General features: G+C 41.7%; 1 protein-coding gene across 1 annotated transcript; it reads left to right on the top strand.

Moving 5' to 3' along the window:
* Nucleotides 1-1,117: 1,117 nt before the first annotated feature.
* Nucleotides 1,118-22,560, top strand: MARCHF3 (membrane associated ring-CH-type finger 3). Its single transcript, XM_064642509.1, is given in 6 exon segments — nucleotides 1,118-1,214; nucleotides 1,217-1,348; nucleotides 2,037-2,244; nucleotides 3,815-4,019; nucleotides 17,794-18,003; nucleotides 22,106-22,560. Coding segments are annotated over 6 exon segments (996 nt in total). The 5' UTR covers nucleotides 1,118-1,132; the 3' UTR covers nucleotides 22,265-22,560.
* Nucleotides 22,561-23,698: the final 1,138 nt, after the last annotated feature.

A 23,698-nucleotide genomic window follows, 5' to 3' on the forward strand; every position in this document is an offset into this window, starting at 1 on the left:
CTTTTCATTGTAAATGAGGCCTGGAGTCTGATTTCCTTCCCTATTCTCTGAATGCTGTATCCTCATCAGCGGTCTCAGTTCACTTTCTGGGGTATGTGTGGTTTGAAAATAGCTAAAATAATCCTGTAAAACAAACACTTTGCCAAGCATTTTCCCATTTTAGATGCCTTTCTAAGAATATGAGTCCCTGTGTGAAAATTTGCATGGTACAACTGAGCCAGTACCCACATCAGTCCTACAAAATCTTACTGCCAGAAACTTCCATTCAGGGAGCTTCTGAAGGTTAGCACTATTATTCAAATCCAGTGAAGTCAAATTACAAGGTTTCTTTTAAGCCCCGGAGAAACACTAAAGGAGTTTATTAATGTTTAGTTCTCAACTGCAGTGCTGGTACTACACTGTGGTGTGACTGTGGTATTCGATGCAAAATGCGTTTGAGGGTTAAACTCTGCAACATATGAATATCTAGTTGTAACTTGCAAAGTTTACATGGGACTGTAGCCAAGTGTCTCAAGGCATGCTAGGAAGTCTTTTCCTCCCTTTTGCAGAGGGATTAACCCACCCTGTACAAATGCTGACCTGAAGAGGAATCCTGCAGGCACACAGCCTGTGGAACCATGCAGCTTCCCCTCGCCTAGCCAGGAACATCCTACCAAGGTATCAGGAATTTACATTCCCAGGCTCTTTGTGAGCATAACCCTTCCTTTCCAATTACCACAGCTGAAAGTGCCATACAAAACATATGTTAAAGAGCAAAGCAGAGAAGAAACAAACTAGCTAGCTGTGATTTCTACCTCACCTTGTGGCATAAATTACCACTGCGTGCAGGCTGTTATTAAGCAGGTCTGTGTGACTAAAGCCCTACACAGGAATAATTGCCAGGTCTGCGCTCTGCTGTGGGCTGGTGATAGAAGACACTAAGCACCAGTGGATTGTTTTCAGAGAGGATCTGAAGTGCATCAGCCATTCTCTCCTCCAGTACATAACTCTTCCCGTTGGCAGACTGTAGCAGCCTTTAAACTGTGTCTTAGTTTAACAAGATTACAACTTAAAAATTAAGAGACTTCGGATGGAAGTGCGGAAGAGGAAAAAAGAATCAGCTTTTTATTAACAAAATCTGAATAAACGACAAATGGTGCGATCAAAAACCTTCAGAGGAAACAAAACAAAGTCCCAGTTCCCCAGGTGGGAGGGAGAAAGCAGCGGCAACCCTGGGAGGGCGGTGGGGGTGGTTGGGGGGCAATGCAGGACTATAGCTGCTCGCAGCCCTGTGCACTGGCAGTCAGGAATGAAGGAGTCCTTTTTCCCACAGGCAGTCTTGAAAGCAGAATACCTTCCTCCGAGATGGGTCGGTCTCTCTCTCTCTGCCATTCTCTGCGAGGTGTCCCGTGTGGAAAAACTCTTCCTCTCGGGAAAAGAGAACGAGGCAGCCAAAAACTGGGCTCCTGCTCTGTCCGGTCCCAGACCAAACCCCAAAAGCCCTTGAACAAAGGAGTTCCCAGCTGTCTCTGCGGTCACCGTGCTTTCCCGTGAGCCCTTCTCCTCTCCCCGCCCCTGTGCTGCCCCGCACCTGCGGCCCTGCTCTGCTCCCATCCCCTCCCTGACTCCCCCCGTCCTGGAAGAAACAGATGGCGGGGGTGGGGGGAGGACACGGGGACGGCACCCTAGGGAAAAAAAGAAAATTCCAACATCTCTTTTCAAACCTATGACAAGCTAAAAAGGGCACAAGTAAAGATTGTATAGTCCTTTGAAACATTTCAAAGGCGAGGGAAACATTTCAAATGGTTCAGTCTTTCCATTTATCGCTTGTGACCTTAGGAGTCTGCAGAGGGGAAAAAAAGCAGCAGAGAGCTCTGTCTTGCTGTGTCTGAGATGGACAGACTGTTTTTCAGTGTCACATAATGTTTTAAGCTGCCGAGCAGGCTTCAGGAGTCTGGGGCAGGGAGCTAGGAATGTTTCTGCTCACAGGGGAAGCAGACAGGGATTGACGTGCCCTTTGCCCCCCACACCACCACCCTGTTCTCCCTCTTGCCCAGATGGGGACCCGCTGCCCAGCGCCATGAGGACGAGCCGCTGCAGTCACCTGCCAGGAGTCCCACCAGAGCACCCACTGCCTCCTGTGGGCAAGGCCCTGCCTGGTGGCAGCGGTGCCCCAGCCAGCAGCTGCCCTCAGTATGTCATGCAGGTGTCGTCCAAAGATGGGCAGCTGCTCTCCTCCGTCGTGAGGACGCTTGTGACCCAGAGGTACGTGGGGACAGTAAATTGGGATGGGCCCTTCCGTACTGGATGCACCTTCCACAGCTGCTGCTGCGAGCCCAGTGGGAGCCTGAAGGAAAGATGTGCTGCGCTTCATGAAACATTACCACAATGCACTTGTCATTGAACCCTCATTCTAATATTGTCACTGAAAATGTTGGGATAAATCTAAAAATCTCTAATTTTTTTAGTATTAGAAAGCAGGCTTACTTAATTCACAGCGCTGGGTGCACATTGGGTCCCTCCACATGCACACACACTTTCAAAATTTTTCACTATTTGTACATTCTAGCCAACAGAGAAACTAATATTCATTGTCTATAAATTGCATAATTCTCTCATTAATTAGTATTCTAATGGTTACTGATTTCTCATTTCGGCTAATCAATCCAGACTTTCAGTCTTTTTTATCATCTTTTTATTCCCAGATACAGAGTGTTTCAGTACAACTGCTAAATTGTCTTTGTTAGTTTCTTTTTTATCTGAAAATGTCCTTGTGGTCTCTCAGCCTTTGTTTGTTGAAGCATGTCAACGTTGGTTTAGCAAAACCTAAAGTTTCAGTGATTTTCCCAAACTGTGTTCTCACAATGGCAGCTTATGACAAACCCTGCTGAACGCTGGTTACAGTGGACATACACACTGCTTATGGTTAATTAAAACAATTAATTGGAAAAGTTAATTAAAACAATTAATTAGAAAAGTTATTAGGAAAGTTATATTGTTTCTGACAGCATCATAGTGATTATGCTACATAATGTGGCACATTTCCTAAACATTTCCCAAACCAGAGTGACATTTTGTCCGTGGTAGTGACAAAATCTTCATTTCTGAGATCACCTGACTTGGTGTATGTGGTAGGGAGAGTTTTTGTTTCCAAGACCTCAACCAAGAGATTGACCTTCTCAACCTCAGCAGTCAGGGGAGCTGAGCTGAAGCTGCAGTGAAGAGGCCCCATGTTTCAGCAGCACTGGTGCTCCCAGCCTGCTTCCTCTTTCCTCCCACTGCACCCAGGCACCACCCAAGGACTGCCTTCCTCTTTCCTGAAAGATTCCTCTGTAAAACAGAGCATCTTAAGAGTTAAAATCAGAGTCTTTAGGTTATCAGTGGCAGGAGGAGCACCCCTCTCCCTTTGCATGTTAGCACTTCCCACCAGGAAGGTGGGTAGATTGGGGGAAGGCAGTGCAGAAGAAAAGGCCAGAGGATCACCATTGGAATAAGAGGTGGCACCCTGTACATGAGGAGTGATGACACACATCACCACTAGCATAAGAGCTGCCCAGCTGAGGCAGACTTAAAACTTCCCTGATGCACTTGGAGATTTCTTGCACAACTGCTTTGTGAAGAGGTGGGAAATACAAAAATGCAGAAGCACTCGGTTATCTGTCTCTCACCTTCCGCTCTGGTGTTTTCGCTTTACGCTTTCTGTTGGCCCAGCAGCTTGGAGTAGTAATTACAGAGCAAAGTACTCAATCTACAAGTGTTTCCTGCACTGTTAATTCATGACATGCACAGAGCCTGGTGTACTGACCAGTGATTTTCTCTCCCCTTCCTCCAACAGCCCCTTCAATGACCGGCTGATCTGCAGGATCTGCCACGAGGGCAGCAGCCACGAGGACCTACTGTCCCCCTGCGAATGTACGGGGACCCTGGGGACCATTCACCGCAGCTGCCTGGAGCACTGGCTGTCCTTTTCAAACACCAGCTGCTGTGAACTCTGCCACTTCAGGTTTGCAGTGGAGCGCAAACCCAGGCCACTGGTGGAGGTCAGTACGTGGGGCACGTCCGTGAAAGCTCAGCTTTACTGAGAAAATCATGTTTGTTTTGCACGGGCATCACAAAGCCTTTGCAGCTCCATGGAAGCCACAGCGAGCTGTGAATTTGGGACTTGGCAGTCTGAGGGCAGGAGCTCAGGGAAAGGGCAGGAATAACAAAACCCTAATTTTGAACTGAATCAAAACAAGCGAGAAGAACAGGATCAATGAGTTTGCTTCAGTGCAAACCTGAGTGAGGATTTGAGAAATAGTGTGCAGCAAATTCCTAGAGTATCAGACAGCTTGGTTGGAAATGGAAGAGAGGTAAGTAATTGTTTCTGTAGAAAGCAAGACAAGTGTCAGGACTCAGCATGTTAAATATAGGTCAGGAATTTTTTTTTGTTCTTGCTTTTGAGAGAGAGGTAACAAACTGAGGAGCCTTAGAAATGTAGTTTCCATGTCAAGCCCACAAGAAGGAATTGTTCTTGTATAGTGTCTGGCATGTTTAGCCATTTGTGAGTGACCTTTTGGCCTCCTCTTGCCTGTGTACTAGACTTAACAGTGAATTGGGCAGTTGTTTCTCCCTTATCAATGAAAATTCAGTTTTTGCCAACAACAGATGTTTTAGCAGCGTCGTGAAGTTCTACAGGTTTTAGGGGCCTTTTGGTCCTCAGAAAAAGAAAAAAAAAAAAAAAATTAAAAACCCAAAGTCACTGTCTTGACACTGTTAATGAACTTTGTCCTCCCGTGTACTAGTTTGGAAAAAGAGAAAGCAAAAATTATGCTTTCTTTTGAATTTAAAAATGAATTACAATAGTAACATTTGACAAAATTAATGAGAAGCATCTTCTTGTACCAGTTGGTGACATAGGCACTTACAGGCTGAGCTTGGGTTCATGACAACATATCTATCCTGTGCATTTTAGTTGTTCTATAAAGTTTGTCATAACTGGTGAAAGGATTTGGTGCTAAATACATCTTTGGTGCTTCTTGCAGGACTCCAACCTCTGCAGGGAAGCTGGTCTCAGTTTGAGAAATGCTGATGTTGAGTGTTCTCAGGCTGTCAGCAACTAAGCAGCAGAATCTTTACAACTGAGCATTCTCCAATTTAAATGGCAACATCTTCTGGATGTTCAGCTGCTCTGAGCCTGTGCCAAAGAGTTCTTGGTTGCAGCTCTGGCACAAGAGTGGTTTCACTCTGCATTTGTCTTCTGAGAAGAAAGATAAGCAATGCTGAGGCAGTGCAAAGTAAACAGTTTGGTTTTAGAGCTCAGCTTCTCCAAGCTATTCCCTTGTGACAGCTCCTCATGCAGCTTGTGTTGCATAGATTGGATGTGGCACTGGTCAGAGCTGATAATGTTTGAAGGAGTCAAAAGCAAAGCTAAACCTCCCTGGGCTGGGAGACTTTTGTTGCTTGATAGTTCCCTGCTGAAGTGAGACTTCTCTTTGGCCAAAGCAGTAATAAATAATAGCAACAACAGCAATGATAATTACAGTAAAAATGATAAAGCTGCCTTTTGTTTCTCAGCTGAGGACAAATAAGAACCATGTGCGAGAATGTTTCTGAAACAGTTAAATGCTTTTATCTTTACTACCTAATATTTTCTGGCTTCTCAGCTGCTTACACCCACGGTATTTTAGTGCAGTAATCGACAATTGTGTGCAATTGCAGAAAAGGTAATAAAAAAGCACAGTCCTTTGTGATCCTGTGAAAGGACTATGTTTTCAGTTTAGAAGGAAATTGAAGATGTATTTTTTATAGTTGAGAGCAGCAGAGACAAAGAGTAACTGAGTTGCATGTAAGGGGACAATTTAAAAAGAAGGATAATCAAAATTCTTGATTTCTGCTAGTGTAATTTAAATTTGTCCTGAAAGTTTATATTTGTTTAGTACATGATGCTTTGAAATGCAAAGACCTCCCCATGCAAATAATTACAGCAAATCTAAAAGTTCCCAAAGCATGACTAAATCAGATGCAAGTAGCCAGATTCCCCTATCCTCTTTGTCCTAAAAGCACTTCACTGTCTGTCTGTCTGTGTTACCTAGAGTGTGAGGTCATGAAGGGAGGTTTATCAGATATAGCGGGACCATCTCTCGCAAAAATCTGCTGTAATTTTCGGGTGAGTGACAAGCCAAAGTGGCCATCTGCTTTTAACACCATTATGTGTATATGTTTGGGGTGTGGTGTCAAAGTTCTCTTCGTTTAGTGAGATAATTGGTTCTCCAAATATTCCCCTGAACTAGATAATGGAAATGGTAAATAGTCCTCCTTTCATTGGAGGTGAACGATGCGTGTACCAATGCATTTTAGGAGGTCAAGAGGGACTATTATACTCATAAAGTGATTTGTACAGCATAGTCTATAGAAGCTCATCCAGTAACTCCTCAGCAGGCCCTGTGTCGTGTAGAGAATACATCCCATTCAGGGGTCAGTGACAGATAGTATAAAAATGTTTGAAGCAATCAGTCATTGTATTGATCTTTTCTCCTAGAAATCTTCCATCAAGGAAAAAAAGGGAATTTCTGACTATTCAAAGATATATTATTCTCCTTCTTAGAGGGGACCAAAAAAAAAAAAAGAAAAGAGCATAGTATTGTGTTTTCTCCCCATCCCTTCGCTGGACTGATCACTGCTTTTTAGTGCCTTAGCTATGGGTGTGGAAGAAATTTGTATCAATGGAAACAAATTGAGATACTTCACTTGCTTTAACCAGAAACATCATACTTGCTGTTAGTGCTCAGGAGAGGCTGCAGCAGCAGTGAACTTGAAATGAAGTGAGCAGTAAGTGGCAAAGCAAATTGTTCAGCCATATTCCTTCTTCTTTGTGTAAATCATTGTGGAAGCAGCAGAGGATTTCTTGCTGCACATCGTGATTGGATGAGAACACAGCATTTCTCCCCCCTACCCCTCGCCATGTTGTTAGTTTTCCACTAGTTCATTATGAAATGAAAGCATAAAATTTTGTTGTAAGATGTCTTTTTGTTCTCTTTTAGGCAGTTGCTCATGGTTGCACTAAGGATGTGAGGCCATGCACTCAAACATGAGATCTTTAGCTCTGATGCAAGGGACATATCTACAGCTGTATCCTGCTTCCTGCATGGGACACAAAAATGCGAGGAGATCACTTCTGCTTTTCCTTCCTAGCTTATATTATGTGCAGCAGCCTGTTTTTTCCTAGATTTTCTTTGCAAGGAAAAGCAAAGGAAAAACAACATTCATTTTGACTTGCACTTTCTCTTTCATACGTCATATCTTTTCTCCATCATAAGCTTCTCTCTGGTCAACTGCATACTTCTCAAGGATAGTTTTTGCCATAGGACATGGATTTTTTGTCTAGAGGAAAAGCTTGTCCCAAGAAATGTACGGTCTGCTAAATTTTTGATGCCTAAAACCCAAACAGAGAGGCAGGAAATGGTAGTACGATCTGTCAGGCAGATCCATCTTCCCAACATCAAATTTGCCAAGCTCCTTGGCCTGTGGCAATGGATTTACCCATATGTAGGATGGAAAAAATCCTGTCAAAGATGGACTGTTAAAGAAAAAGAAGAAAACAGCTCAAATGTTATAGAAACAGAAGTTTTTAATGTTGTTTAAACATGTCTTAAAACGGCTTTTTGCGTTTCTGCAAAGTCACTGCTCCTTCTTCCCGACACCCTCTGTGAAAGACTCTTATCCCCCATACAGGAGTGTCCTGGGAAGATGTCCTGAGGTGTTCCCATTGGCCTTTGTTAACCCCTTCCTATTGGCTGTTAACTCTTTACCTGATTGGTTTTTCTGTAAGACCCTGAACCTGTAATTGGTCCCCTTTTAACCCTCCTAAAAGCCTTATAAATCCCTATCCCCACAATAAACTTCCTCTTTCGTCTGTCCCTCCCTGGTGGTCTGTGAGCTCCTTACGGGGGTCGCCAGGCCACATGGTGGGGGCGAGGGGAAGAGCATTCACCTTCCAGGTAATGGGCTGGCACCCAGGGCCTGAAGGTTCCCCCTCCAATTGATCTGCCGTATTGGCCCACTTCTTTTTTTAACTGAGATGATTCTCCCCAGAAGAGCTGTGTTTCCAAACCATGAATCAGGTACTATGGTGATGACTAACCAGTCCTTCAGCATTCAAGGAAAATTATTTCTGTCTTTTGCCTCTTGTTGTATCGGATAAAGGAGCTCTGGTGACTCGCCCTTTGGCAATTCAAAGCAGCTCAGATTTAAATTGTCTTGATTATGGGCTGCACTGTATGGGAACTGTTGTGCTCCCTCCAGCCGACCCTGCTTCTGGTGGGACTTCTCAGAGCATTGAGACCTCAGACTTCCTTTTTTCCCCGTCACTTGTGAACTTCTTCCATCACAGCAGTGCTGGGGAGATTGGGCTATGTTGTTGTAAAGAAGGAAGAGACGGATTGTGGTACACAAAGACTTGCTTTCATATTGAAGATCACTGAGTCCTTCAGTTCATCTCCCTTCTGGAAGGCACCTGCCAAGCTCTACCATGGAAAATTGAAACATCAGTGCCAATCACTGGAGCTTTCTGTCTCATTTTGGAGCTACCATTTGGAGTCGTTTTTGCTAGATAACAGCAGCCCTTGGCAGGCATCAGCAGAGCAAGTCTAGCCATTTCATTTGATTTCAAAGCTCGTTCTTCGGATAAGGGGATTGGAGACATCACAGTCAGTTAAATGGAGCTATTTGCCAATAGTCCAAGAGGTCTTGTCCACATACACAGGGTTCACAATAATGCAAAATTCATCTCAGGAAGTGCAGTCAAGGTCTGAACCCACTTCTTCTACCCTGTGCTAAATGTGCAGCATCCCTGTACAGTGTAATGGAAACTACAGGTGTGTGGGACATATGCCTGGGCATGTGCATATCTCACTATCAAAGTGCCTAAGGATGAGTATCCCAAAGGAAAAAGCAGCTGCTCCTGAATAGCCCTCCTTCTCTCTCCCAGGTCTTGGTCCCCCCACTGCCAGTGAGATCCTGTCTGTGTTTGACACAGAGGTCCCAGACTGAAGCAGCAGAAACTCTAGACATAGAAGGAAAGAGAAATTTATAATATGGTGGTTGGTATGCATAGATCTGATGTTCCTTGTGACAAGCTGGAAGGATCTCAAAACCAGCACAGTGAAATCAAACTGGCAGCAATTTCAATTAGTGACTGTTATAGACCTTCCTGTTTTATATAAACCTTTTTAATGCAGCCAATCCACAGAAAGCAATCCACTCTAGAAATGTGTGACATTATTCACATAGCTGCTTTTCCTGTTCAGCATGAAGATTAGGCAAGCTTTATGTAAGTATCATCTTCATTTCAATTTCCAAATTGCATCTATGTTGCTTCCACTTGGCTTAGCACAGAAACAGACGCAAAACTAGGTAGTACAAATGTATTTACGTGCAATAAAATGTTAGAAAACAGCCAGCCATAATATAAAAATGGTATAAAAACATTATGTGACCATATGAGTCAGGCTTGTGTTTCTTGTAAGTTACTTACATGTTTTAAACCAACTAGGATTTGGTATCTACTGCAAACAAACAGAAAGTACTTAATTAACAATATAAAACTCATAAGCAAAATAGCATGATTAAGAGAAAAAATAAAGTCAGAATCTTTATCACAATATTGGGAAGAAATTAACTTCAGTTCTTCCCCAATTTGCTGCTGGCTATAGAGCTCATGTTAGTAAAGAAAAATAAATTAAAAAAAAATCTAAAACCTACATTTATGCATGAAGTAGTTAAGGTAAGCTTACATTATAATTTCAACCTCCCAGAAGCCTTACATGGAAATATGAAATTACTTCTTGTGCAAGACTTTGAGTCATGCTGTTTTTATCTCTTGGGATTGTTCTTACTTATTTTTCTTCTCCACTGCTCAGTGAAGCAAGTCATTAGCATTAAATTAATGTAATGAACAGACACCAGATTTGCTGCATGTAGATTTTGAGAGGATCATGCTTAAAGCCAGAAGGAAGATAAATGGTTACTCAGCATAGTCAGGAAGGAAAACTCACAAATCAAAGTTTAGAGGAACTGCTGCTGTCCACAGAGGTTGGGGAGCAGATAAGCAGATAGGGCTGGGAGCAGATAATTTAAGGATGTGTGTTCTCTTTCCCTTCTTGACCAAAAAAGGGCAGATTAAAAGGGCAAAGGGATGGAGATGCTTTTCTACCTTATTGTCTTCAGATGTGAAAATAATCTCTCCAAGACCCAAGTCACACAGGGAGAATTTGGAGCAGCCGTGTAGATTTCCAGTAGAAGTATGTCTGAGTTAAAGAAAGCATTAAAGAAATTAATAATAAACTCCCCAATAAATATAGTTTTAAATCCATAAACTCTTCAAGATGCACTTTTTTTGATCTATTCATTACCATTGGGCAAAAATCCAGAGACCAAACCAGTCTGTTCTCTCTCCTTTAAGAAATTAAGTAGCTGTTTTAAGTACCTTACAGCAAAAATTTGCTACAATGCTTGACTTTTCCCAAGCACAAATCTTTCTCATAGTACTGACAGCAAGAATGCAAACAAGAGCAACCCACTGCCCCCTCCCCTCCAAAAAAAACCAAACCAAAAATTACTTGTCAGTGAACAAACTGTGCCTTGAAACCGTCACATCTGTAACTGCTCATTCCTAAATTTATAGTGATCAGGGACAAAAAACTTGAGGGAAGTTCACAGGAGAAAGTGACTGAACAGCCAGAGATGCTACTCTTTAAGGATGAGCAAGATGAGGGAAGACGCTGGGGGTTTTCAAAGGTACAGCTATTTTTGTTTTAGATAATGGTTTTGGTGACTTTTCTTTGGACATCATGATTCTGTAAAGGAGTTCTAAACTATCTCATTATTATCTATCTCTGTCCTTCGTGCTGATAGCATTTCCTGACACCAATAGGAGCCAGTCAGAGTTTGCCTTTTCTAGGAAAATAGAAGTGCTAAGATGAAAAGTTTTATTGCGTCTGTCTTTTTGGAGTCCTATCAAGCATTTATTATCTATCATGATTTTTGTTTCCATATATTTCAGCTTGTCGATCAGGACATTTGCAATGTGTTGAAATGGTTTATTCTTTTCAGAAAACAAACAAAAAAAATATATGTTGCCAATAACAAATCTGCTTAGCTTTTGAATTAAAATGCAAAACTTGTTTTTTGTTGATTTTCTTGACTGCATGCATTTCTTTCTAATTGGGAATATAGTCATGCAAAATAGAATGGGAGTAATATGGATAAAAAGAAATACTGCTTCTCCCACAGTTCCACAAAATCTTTTATTCTTGACACATATTGAAATCTTTTACCTGTTACAAACATCTCCTGAAATGTAAGTGATACAAGTGGATAGAAGTGATACAAGTGGATAGTAGTAAAACAGAATAGAAGTAAGTCAGACTAATGTTAAAAAGTCTATTGTGTAATTGGACCTGCAAGAACTTTTGTAGAAATTTCACAGCATAATATAGGAAGCTTTGCTTATTTGCTATCAGAGAATTACTAATACTTTTTTTAGAGGTTGAAGAAGTCTAATCCAGAAACTGGACTCTACATCTACTTGGTGGAGCTTTGTGTATTACAGAATCATAGAATAGTTTGGGTTGGAAGGGACCTTAAAGACCATCTCATTCCACACCCTGCCATGGGGAGGGACACTTTCACTATCCCAGGTTGCTCCAAGCCCTGTCCAACCCAGCCTTGGACACTTCCATGGATGGGAAAGCCACAGCTTCACTGGGCAACCTGTGCCAGAGCCTTACAACCCTCACAACCAAGAATATCCTGATAACCAGGATATCCAGAATATCCTGATATCCAGGATATTCTACTCTCTGTCAGTGTGAAGCCATTTTCCCTTGTCCTGTCACTTCAGGCTCTTGTAAATAGTCTCTCTCCATCTTTCTTGTTAGCCCCTTCAGGTCCTGGAAGGCCACAATTAGGTCACCCCAAAGCTTCTCTTCTCCAGGCTGAACAATCCCAACTCTCTCAGCCTTTTCTCACAGCAGAGCTGCTCCATCCCTCTGATCATTGGTACCTCCTCTGGACTCACTCCAGCAGCTCCATGTCCTTGCTGTGCTGGGCCCCAGAGCTGCATATCAGTTTCAGTTCCAGGTTCTCCATGGCCTTTCTCACCCCAACCCTACACAACCTCATAGATAACTTCATCTCTCTGTTCTTCCCAGGTCACCTATTGTAGCTTCAACTGTCTGTGCATGTGCTTCTTGCCCTTCAGTTTGATCAGCAGTTCCCTACTTAGCCGTGCTGGTCTCTTGTCTTCCTTGCCCAATTTCTTTCTCCTGTTTTTCAGCTGGCAAATGACCCAAGGTCATAACTCAAATTGAGTTATGGTATGAAAGCAACAGCCTGCAGTACTCTCCTTACACTTAGGAACCAACCCTAGGTGCTCTGTGGTTTATTCTTTTCAGAAAACAAAACAAAAAAAAAATTAAAGGTGTATCATACACCATCCTTACAATGAAAAACCTATTTTTTTCCACTTTCAAAAACCATGCAAATGTAGCAAAATTCATTTACTATTTCGAAAAGAAGCCTTGGCTCATTCAGACATCCACAATTAAAATATCGTCTGGAATTTGAGTTATAATAGGGTTTAAACTTAAATAACAGCAAACTCATAGAAAAATGGTCATAATATTAGCACAATAAAGATCAAATAGCTTAGTTTTTAGCTGTCAAATACACAGGCCTCTGTCTCTGGGATCAAAGAAACATGTCTGTGAGCTGCCACCATGGCCTTTCTGAAAGCACTTGCTAAAGACAATAACTTTGTGCCAGTAACTGAATGTTTGATCTAAGCAGGAAAGCCAAAAACTGAAACATAAGTATTTTCTCAACTGAAAAGGAACTGTCAAATGTTTGTTTTCCTTAGGAAAACACTAGTCCAGGAAGGATTCAAGTCACCCAAAATGTTTAGTTGCTCTGAAAACAAGCATACATACCATTCTAGTCTGGGAGGCTTTATTTTGATTTACATGTACTTAAGCCAGGCCTCAAAAATTTCACTAAAAATGTTAAAACAAATTTTTCACGTAAAAAAAAAATAAATATTAGAACAAAACTGTTTGGGTGGGGTTTTTGGTTTGTTTTTTTTGGGAGGGAGGGGGGAGAGGCAATACATAGTCATCCTGGTCTTTAAAAATGTTCTTCATTCAAGAGGAAAATTCTAAAAAACAGGCAATATCAGTATTTCTGTGCTGAAAGCCCAGGGCAAAACGCTCCCATTGGTCGCTGCTGGCATGAAAACAGAAAAAACAATAATTGCCAACAGTTCTGATTGTGTACAGGCTGCTTTCACCAAGATGGATTGCAGAGCTATCATCATGAAAAGGACTAAATGAACTGATTTGTTTGAAGTGCATAAGCTAAATTTAGTTCAAAGAAAAATACATTTAGAGTAGATAACTCCTTCTTGTCCTCTCCTCCTAGCTTCATGCATAATAACTATTGAAATAACCTGCTGCTGGCGTGACTCCAGCAATGATTCTTTAAAATCAGTTTTCCAAGAAAAATATAGTGAACTAGAAGAGCTCTCCAGCAGAAACAGGGTGTAGCCTTAGGGTCTAATTGGGAAAAACACTATGTACATACTTTACTTAGCATTTGTGAGTCACCTAATTGAAGCTAGACCTGTAGATATGAGCACTTCCAGGATTTGCCCTTTGGCAATGGTGAAGTAGCTCAAAATTTTGTAGGTGTTTTACAGCAGTTTTCTGCTGGCAGCTGATTTTGGTTAGGATGGATGAATTCTGAATGTGTATGTCTCCTGTGTGTTCTGGTCTTCAGTTGCTGCTTGTTCTAATGATTTCCTTCTCCAGTTCTTCGCTTTGCTGGCACCTTGTGCTGATGCCTCAGCCTGTCTCCCTTTTCAGAGGAGCAGTTCTCCTGTCTCTAGTTATGTTTAAACCTGTTAAAAGGAAACCAAGCCCAATTCACTCATCTCAGGAGTTTCAGATTGTTTGGTATTGTCAAATAAACATCTCTTTACATTCTCACTCGAAAGCGGATTTTTGACAGTTCCATAGATCTGGTATCGTGTGCAGTTCTAAATACCAGGTAATATTTTGGAAGCCATTAGTGGGCTTGTAGATCAAAAGTCTCTCAGAGACTCTTGCAAATCCACATGAAGTTTCTGAGCACTAGAATTTGCATTCAAGTTGAAGGAAGTGTGGAGACTCCAAATTCAACTCTGCTTTGTGAAGTAAATGCAATAAATCCTTGCATGTGCCTACATGTGGCAGTGTGTGAGGTGGAGGAGCCTCAGGTGTGTTAACAGTGTTTTCTCAAGTCAAATGCAGTAAATCAAAAATCCCTTTCAAAATGTAAGCAAGTTCCTTCATAAAACTGTGCCAGCTTTATGGGTTTTAGCCTATGCTGCTCCTCATGAGAGGCTATTCCAGAGCTGCATCCTCTGAAGGATGGGAGTATTTTTCTGATCCTTACCCTTTTGTGGCCAACTATTATCCATTTTTTCTCAAGCCAACATTGTACATTAGGTTAAGTAGCGCTTTTACTTCACTGATGTCCCCCTTCAGTTCTCCCTTCTTCTGGCTTCTGTTCACTTTTGGATAGCACTTGATAAAATGGAGCTTTGCCAGGCAGGTCAACATTTTACTTCAAATAGGACCCTTTTTATGACCTCATTTTGGTTTTTTTTCCCCCCAAATGGATATTATTACTGTGAGAGTCTTGAAGTATTGCAGAAATAATTGAGCCCATTGACACATTTTAATAGGAGAGATTTTAGTGTCATAGTGCAGATCTGACAGCTTTATCTGGCCTTACATCTTGTTCTTTGCCAGCAAGATAGTTCCTACCCTACTGTCACACTAATTAATCAGCTCAGTGCTTTGTTGGGTTCATTCTGTGGGTATCAGTTTCACAAAAGGATTTGCTGATTTGGCTTTTTAGCTATAAAATAACTTGAGTGCACATTTCCAAAACAAAAGACTGAAACCTGGAGTCTAAACAAAGGCAGATTTAGAAATAGGTGTGCACTACTTCAGGAGAAAAATATGTGCTGTGACTGAAATCCATATAGCCATTGAAATAACTTAATCTTTGCATCTGACTTCCACTTCAGAACTAGCTAATGAAATTCCTCCAGCTTTTAAGGTTAGACTGTAGAATTGTGATGGGTTTATTTATTATTTAATACTGCTCTTGCCTGTCCTGGCCTCCTCTAATTACTGAATTACTTGGGTTTGACTCTTTGTTCATATGTCACAAGGCATAAAGATTGCAGGAAGCCATCAGCCTGTGAAACCAGCCTCACACCATTTTTGTCTGCTCAAACTTTCAGTCACATAAGGTGGCACACCAAAAAGTGCTGTCTGAATTCAAGTGCATTGTACTGCACCTCGTGAAAGTCATAGGGTGGAGAGGACAACAAATACTTTAGTGTGTGTGCTCCCTCACCTGCATTGTTGCTCAGATCTGTGACTTATTTCTTGCACTGTCTGAGCTTCATGGATGCCAAAAGTAACCCAACAGACTGCAATTTGAGGATGCTGGCTCCACTGAATGGACTCATATGTTGCAGTGTGTTCTTCATCACTCAGTTACAGTGGACAGTCACCAATGGCACCGAGATAAGGAGAGAGTGGCATTTCAATATGCCCTGGGAAAGTGGTGAACACCTGCAGTTCCTACTGAGATGGAGGAGAAATATGAGTGCTCAGCATTTCTATTCCTGGTCACCTTTTAAACAAGTACTTTTCACAACACCTTTTTGCAGTCACCTTTAAATTTAAGCAGAATCTTAACTTTCAGGTGCTTTCAGTCCCTCTTATTTCCTTGGTGGTTTCACATTACAGGTACTCATGGAAATTGAACAAGGGGGAGGTTGCAATCAGTTCTGTTTAGAACTAACCAAATATAACCTAGATATGTTATCCATGCACCCTTGGGGATGCTTTTAAGTAAATGGATGGAAAGTTCCAAAGAAAGCGGTGCGAGCCTTTTACACATGACTTCATAGCATTCTCTAGAAACTGCAGTAAAATAAAAAGCTGTTCAAATGTAAAGGTATGTCTCCTTATTTTGTACAAGTTCTGCTTGCTGCCTCTTGCTGTTCTCCCCCTCGTACTGGTGGGATGGAGGAATGAGCAAGTGGCTGTGTGGGTGCTTAGTTGCACATTGAGGTGAACTTACCACTTCTGGTTAAGGAAAGGAAAAAAACAGTATTGAGCCTCTCTCTAGAATTAGCATCTTCCATTACAACTTCTTGCTTATAGTAGTACAGAACAGTTATGAAGCACTTCCCAATTCCTTAGGATTTTAAAAGTATTCAAGCAAATTAAAAGCCTGCATCCTGCAAAAAGATGTTTCTGATCCATATTTTTGTGTTCTTCTGAATTGCTGAATTGCACATGAGAGTGGATCTTTGGCTGCTGAGTTAGCCTGTTGCAGTTAAACCCCCCAAAAATCCTATGAAGTAGATTATTTATTATTTCGTCCTAAGAGATGGTGATGCTGAAACAAACTTGTCTGCTGATTTGTGTCTTTTTGCTGGTGCCAGGTTAGCTCCTGGTCAATTTCCTGACTCTTATTTACCCCATATAAAGATGGAGAGATAAATGCAGTATTTATTTTCATGCTGTGGGGAAACTGGGCAAAGATGAAGCACAGGCTGAAAACAGTAGAGAGGTGGGATATCTGGATGAGGAATATTCATTAGCTTGCACATTGCTCTTAGCCTTGTCAAAACTCTCAAGTCCTACTGCTCCTCCAAGTCACTGCTGTAGCATTGTAATAGGAAAGAATAAAAAAAAAAAACCTAAGGTGGCTGGAAATTAAGGGCATTAACTGGTGAAAGGATGAAATTGCTTCCCCAGCCTTAGTTGCTGGAGCTAAAGAGATGGGACTTCTACTGCCATGTGTAACACACTGGGAGGAATGATATTACCAAAGAGTTTAAGGATACATGAGCCTTATCTGGTTCTGCTAGCACAAAGAAAACCCATAAAAGGATGCTGCAGAGCAGGTTTGACCAAATTCTACAGCTTATTACATTGGCAAAAATTGCAGAGCTGGGTAGTCTTCCTGTTTAAATATTGACTTGTGTGATGAGGGTTTTTTTTATCTAAAGGCCTCAATTGTACTATTATAGGTTTAAGTTCTTTCACCTTTGCTATCTAAATCCTGTTTTATAGAAATATGGGCGTGTGGGCTTGATAGCTGTTCAGTCTTAACCTTTGCTTCAGCAGTTGGCTTTCAGACATTCTGTTCTTGCAAGATTAATATTCTTATAGTAAAAATAACTTTGTGTGCATTCAACTCTGCTTGCATGTGGATACCTGAAAGCAAGTTGAAAATAGCTTTGTGAATATTACAAAAAAAATCTAACCCCCCAAAAACATGTAAACCCCCAAAAAACCCCAAAACCAAACCAAACCCTAAAATAGCATACAACATATGAAACATTTTCTGCTCACTCAAGTTGTAAGGAAATCATATGAATCATCACACATTAGGAAGGGGGTTTCTCAAGCAGCTCAGGAGCCAAATGCCAGGGGCTGCTCTGTGCAAAACACTTCCTTTTCTCAAGGCAGGGAATCTGAATAAATGATGCAGTAGGTACACATGGATAGAGGTGGACACCAGCAGGAAGAGAGGGGGAGAAGCCCAGGCAGGAGCTCTCCGTGGACAGCCAAAGCCATGTCCCACGCGTGATCCACATTCCCTCCTCGAAGGGGCAGGTCTGTGTCCTCCAAGTAAGCAGCTCACCTTGGGTAAAATGTCCTACCTCCTGCGCTAATACTTGCTTTGTCTGCATTTTGCCTGCAGTGGCTGAGGAACCCAGGCTCCCAGCACGAGAGGAGGACTCTCTTTGGAGACATAGTGTGCTTCTTGTTTATCACCCCACTGGCGACCATCTCTGGCTGGTTATGCCTGCGAGGAGCAGTGGACCATCTGCACTTTAGTAGTAGGCTAGAAGCTGTTGGCCTCATTGCACTCACTGTGGCACTCTTCACTATTTACCTCTTTTGGACCCTAGTAAGTATTGGGGTTTTTATTTGACTCACAGAAATGAGAGAAAGAACAATCGAGAAATTTAATTAGGGAGTGCTGTAGAGGGTGTGGGCCATTGCACAGAGCGTTGCTTGTATTTACCCTCCATACTGGTAAATGTGAATTGCATCTGCAAGAAACCCCCTTGGTTCCACACCATTTGAGTTCTCTGGAAAACCAGAAAGGCAATTTGTTTTGGGGTCAGAATTCTGAAATCTAGACACCAAAGCAGATAGAAAGAGGGAGAAGGGAAGTAACATGAAGGAGTTCAAGACAGATGCTACAGGGGGGAGTTTCATCGAAAATAATGTGGAAAATATGAAGGTACAGCGCACAAAAAAGATTTAGGTGAACAACTTGGCTGCCATGGGGGTTTCAGATTTTATTCTAATACAACGTCTGGCCAACTTTACATTTCAAAAGCATTGGTATGGGTGCATCCCATGCTTTCCTCATTCCTCATTCCCCGTGCTGGTGGTGCTGGGGGAGGTCCACAGCAGAACACACCTTACACCAAGGTCTGTAAAAACACAGCTGCCTTTGCAGTGCAGATTAAACTGCATCCTGCACCCCAGTGTGAGTCACTTGTATGCCAATGCATCCTAAGAGCCACTTGATCTCTGCCAAGTTGTTAAACTGAGATCAGTTCCTGGCCCCAGTGCACTGACAGACAGTTGGCCCAGCAGAAATGAAGGGAACAGAGGGGACAGCCGCCAAAATCAGTGTTTATCAAGTTAACTGAAAACCCCAGGTTAATGTTGAGTTTGAAATTCTACACCTCTAGCTCTGGTGTGGGACGGAGAAGAGCAGGGTGGATGCAGATTGGGTGCATCCACAGAAATGCTGGTGTGATGGTGCCGGCTCGTGACAGGAAAAGGTCATCCGAGCCTGTGCTGCCCTGAGTGGGGCCAGTCTATCAGCCCGTCCTGCCTGTGTTGCTAGCATGGCCACTAATCCTACAGGGCCAGCACACAGCCCTCCTCCTCAGTGGGTACAGGCACACCACAAGGCTGACCCCTTCCAGCAGTTTTTGATCAGTACAAGGTTCTGAGGAGGTGACACACTGAGAACTGCAAGAAACCCCCCATGTTGAGCCCTAAGTAAGCTTGGAAAAGTGAAGGTGATGGAACAAAAAAACCCCATGCTACCTCACAACTAGCTCCAAAAAAGCTGTCAGAGGTATTGTCTCATTTACACATTTGTTACAGTGAAACCCTGTCTCACTCACAGAGGACTGCAGGCTGATGTTGGCAGCAATCAACAGCAGGGAAAGCTGAGTTTTGCCTCTGCCTCGTGGTGTTTCTCTTTTAGTTGTTTCTGCTTTTCTGTGAAGCTGCAGCACTGCCCTGTGACAGACCATTTACTGCAGCAGTGAGGCCACACTTGTTTTTTCTGCAGCGCTGTGTGTAGATATGTCTGTCAGGTATGCAAGCAAAGGTGGTTCAAATTTCGTTTGTGTATGGCTGTGTTAGAAACCCAAATGCTGCTCCATTTACAGTCAATTATAATACACTAAGTTTACCATCACCAAACTTGTTAGAAGTTGTAAAAGGCAATTTTTAGTTGGATTTAATTAACCATGACATGTGAACTTATCTGACTTTGCTTATTAAGACTACTGCAGCACCTCTACTTTAATCCCTATTCCTGTCTATTGCATTTGCAGTAGAAGTGGCAAAAATCTGTTCTGTTCACTTTATCACTTTTATCCCTTCAAAAGCATAGAGAGAAATGTGTTACTAGCACTTGGAGAACATGGTGATAGTGAGCCTGATGTAAATTCATACCTTAGTTGATTTAATCAAAATACAGTATCTTTGATGTCCATTGAGCTGTGGACAGTTGTAATTCCACTCTAAACTATTCTTCAGAGCAGTAGGAGCTGAATGGGCTAAGGAAGCAATGTGTGCAGCAGGGAAAGGCAAGGCAGGGAGCCCTTCAGGGCACTGAATCACTCAATGATTGAAGCTAGAAGGCTAATCCCATCAAAATTCTTCACCAGAACCTGTCTTGTAATTTTTTTCAAATGGGACAATCCTGTATTGCTTACTTAGTTATGGCAGGGAATGTGTTGGGTGCTGTGGGGTGAATTACACACAACATGATATAATGCCCCTTTAGGTCATGGGAAAATTAAGAAATCTAAAACTTTATTTCATTTCCAGTAAATCAGTTTTCTTCTCTGAAGGCAAAAGCTGGCACATAGATTATTTACACACCTACAATTACCCCAGTGAGCAGTGAACAGGAGAGATGCTGTTTTTAGCACCCAAGAAACTGTTTTATCCCTTCCTCTAAAACAGACAGGTTACTCATAAAACTGCTGCTGCTTTTCCTCTATATTTAATCACTGCAACTGATGTACACACACCAAAAAAAGCATCTACTACTCCTGAGAAGAAAGCTCCAGACACAAAAAGGAGATTGCTATTTAAACTAAGAATTCAGGGCCACACTCTGCTTTCTCTTGCATGCAGGTCGTCTTAATTCCTCTAAAATCAAGTAGCAGCTTGGTGTAGAGCAGGATGCGATCCTTTAGCTTCCAGCACAGCATAACTGCTGGTTTAAAACAACGGCTAGACCAAGTTAGAAAGGTAGACACCCCCTTTGCTGTCTTACTGAAGAGACCAAGAAGGGAGTTTAATGTGTCAAGGATCCAAGAAAATCTAGTCTTTCTTTCAGAATCTCAAAAGTTTCTCGTCCAGTGTAACAATTTAGGGTGAATAATTGGGACTGCTGAAATTCAGTAGCTGACATCACTTGGAAACTGCCCCAGGCAAGAACCCTCTGTAAAAAAACTTAACTAGTGTATCTTGTGATAACTTAGCAGTTAAAGCCTGGCTTACTCAAAGAATCTTATGTGATGCTACCTGAAAATTCAGCCTAAACTGTGGCTTCACTCTCCTGAACAGTCATTGTCTTTTGCATGGGATCCACCTTTGCAGATGTTTGGGTGTTTTTACCCTCCTCGATACACCACATGAACTGTCTTTTTACAAGAGATTTCTCCTTTTATATACAAGGCTCCACAGAAGGGAGAAGCAGGATGCTTTACCTTCAGGGGGACTAGAGGGGAATGTAAAGTGAGAAATCAATTCATCTGTTGAAGAGGTGCCTTTGGGAAACTGCTTAGTAAACAAAAGCTTTATAGGTTTCCCTCATTAACAGCACACAGCTGTATAAAGGTATAATAAAACAAAAACAAAATATTTTTTTAGCCCTTGAAGGATGTTTTTGAACAGTCAATTTGTTTAGTTAAAAGCACCCTTTTGCAACAAGGAAAGGATACATTCACTGCATGGGTCCCTTCTGCCCACAGCTCAAGACACTTCACCCCAAAGGTCCCAACCCAATTTACAATTTGTTTTTTGTTGTTTTGTTGGTTTTTTTTAAACTGCACATGTACATCATCTCACACAAATACAACTCCCACAACACCTGGCTGTCGCTAAAATAAGTAGTAAACTACTTTTTAAAAACACAGGGCCAAGCTATCTTGCACATCCATAGCAGTCAGGCATTCCTCTTCCACAATAAGGTTGAAATTGGTGGATAAAAAAACTTCAGAGACAATAGAAATTGAGATACACATGTTGTCAGATGGCTCACACTGATCTGCTACCTCTGTGCAATCCTGACTTTGATGCATTCAGCAATAAAGCATTACAAGGTAGAACACATGACCCTGCACAGAGTTTACGTGCCTGCAGGCCTTCACCATCCATCCAATTGCACTGTTTGTCACTTTAAACCACAGCATGAAAGCATCCTAAACTTATTCTCACTGTGTCTGTCAACAACTCTAGTTCTTGGGAAAGACAGAGGCAGGATGTCTGATTTGTTCATGTTATAAAAAAAGGGGAATAACAGGTAGGCAACAGCAGAAAGTGAGGCACAGGCTGCTTTCCTTCTCTGCTGTGGCAACTTGAGGCACGAGTCACCTACAGGGTAGTTCTCATCTTTTCACCACTTTTTGCCTGTTAGGCTGCTTCTCAATTTTTTGTTCTGCCCAAAGACACTTCCCTCCAAGTCCCATTGAATCCTTGGAGGAGCACAGTGACTGAACCCATCTCTGTTCTCTCCCCAGGTGTCCTTCAGGTATCACTGCAGGCTCTACAATGAATGGCGTCAGACCAATCAGAGGGTGATTCTGCTCACCCCAAAGTCTGCTCACGTCCCCCACAACCAGCAGTCCCTGCTGGGCCTACAGCCCCTCAAAAGGAACTCAAAGGAGACAATCATTTGATTTGGGCAGGTCTGCACAGGGGCCAAGCACTAAGAAAATTTTCCTTAAACTCAGACACTGCCCAGAACCCAGGAGCGTGCTATTCCCATCTACAAATTCTTTGCAGAGGATTGAACTACTGTTTCAATCCAAATCACAGATGCTGCAATTGTATGATATTTGCTAAGCTGCCAAACTTGTTTATTTAGCAGGTACTGTATGGATTCTACAAATCTGTGTTAATTCTTGCATCATCGAGCGATGCAAACTTTTTTTATTGTTTAAAGTATTAAACTCTGGTAATTAACAATGGACAACAGGTTTTAAAAGTGCTTTCTTTTTATAATTTCATATTCCTACAGTATTATTTCTTTAGGTAGCTAGACAGTAACCAATATTGCATTGTTTCCAAAAGTACAGCAATGGCATTCCCTCAGTTTTATCTGCAGGTCCATTATACCAATATTTGGATTATTAAATTTTGTCTGTAATGAGTTCTACAAATTTATATATTATTTAAATGCTATAAAGTGATTAGAAAAATATCTTCTCTATTTTCTGTTTGGCAGAGAAGGTCTGATAGGAACATTCTTCAGTAAAAAATTCAGCATGTGCAAAAGAGAGAAATTACACAAATTGCAGTAATCTTCCAATCAAAAGTATTATGGTACATAGGACTCAGGATAAAAAAAAAAATTACTTTTTCCACGTAGAAGCAACAAATCAGGCACCACATTCTTCAGTGAAGTGCATGTTCTGTTGGTGTGAATTCAAACAATTCACTCTGCATTTACACCAAGCTGAATTTAACTCTAAGATTTACTTTTGTAAGGACAACTCTGCGTACAAAATGAATGAGATTCCTCAGAAAAGTTTTAGGAACCAGGAACTCATCTTGCATAAAAAACAGCATTATTTTAAAGCTGCAGAATTTTCAGCTTGACAGGTAGATTTAGCAGTGTATGGAAACCCTGACCTCTCATGGTAGCACTAAGACTAAGGCATCTCTTAAAAAAAATTAATACAGAGCTTACTGTGGTGACCAAATTGAATTTGGAGTGCAAAGACTAGACCTTATTCCTGGATGACATGATCTATTTCCCCTTGATTTTATGCCAAATTTCTTCAACAATTCTTTACTCTCGGAAGACACAGTTATGTAGATAGACTTATTTTAAATAATTACACAAAATTTTACTAGCAGATGCTGCTAGAACTAGAATTTGATACAACGAATTTGATTTAATTTTTTAGAAATGTGTGTAGATGGCAATGCCATCATGTGCTTTGTTTTTCAAACTCTGTAGGAACTGAAAACAAAAAGGAAGACATAGCAGGAAGGCTAATAATTTGTCACTCAAAGTTCAAGGTATTATGTGTCTTTACCATCAGACATGAACTTATTTGATGTTGTGTGTGCTCTGTGGGAGAAAAAAAGCCTAGTACACAAAGCCA

This window comes from Pseudopipra pipra, chromosome Z (genome assembly GCF_036250125.1).
Source record: "Pseudopipra pipra isolate bDixPip1 chromosome Z, bDixPip1.hap1, whole genome shotgun sequence".
Classification (NCBI taxonomy): domain Eukaryota; kingdom Metazoa; phylum Chordata; class Aves; order Passeriformes; family Pipridae; genus Pseudopipra; species Pseudopipra pipra.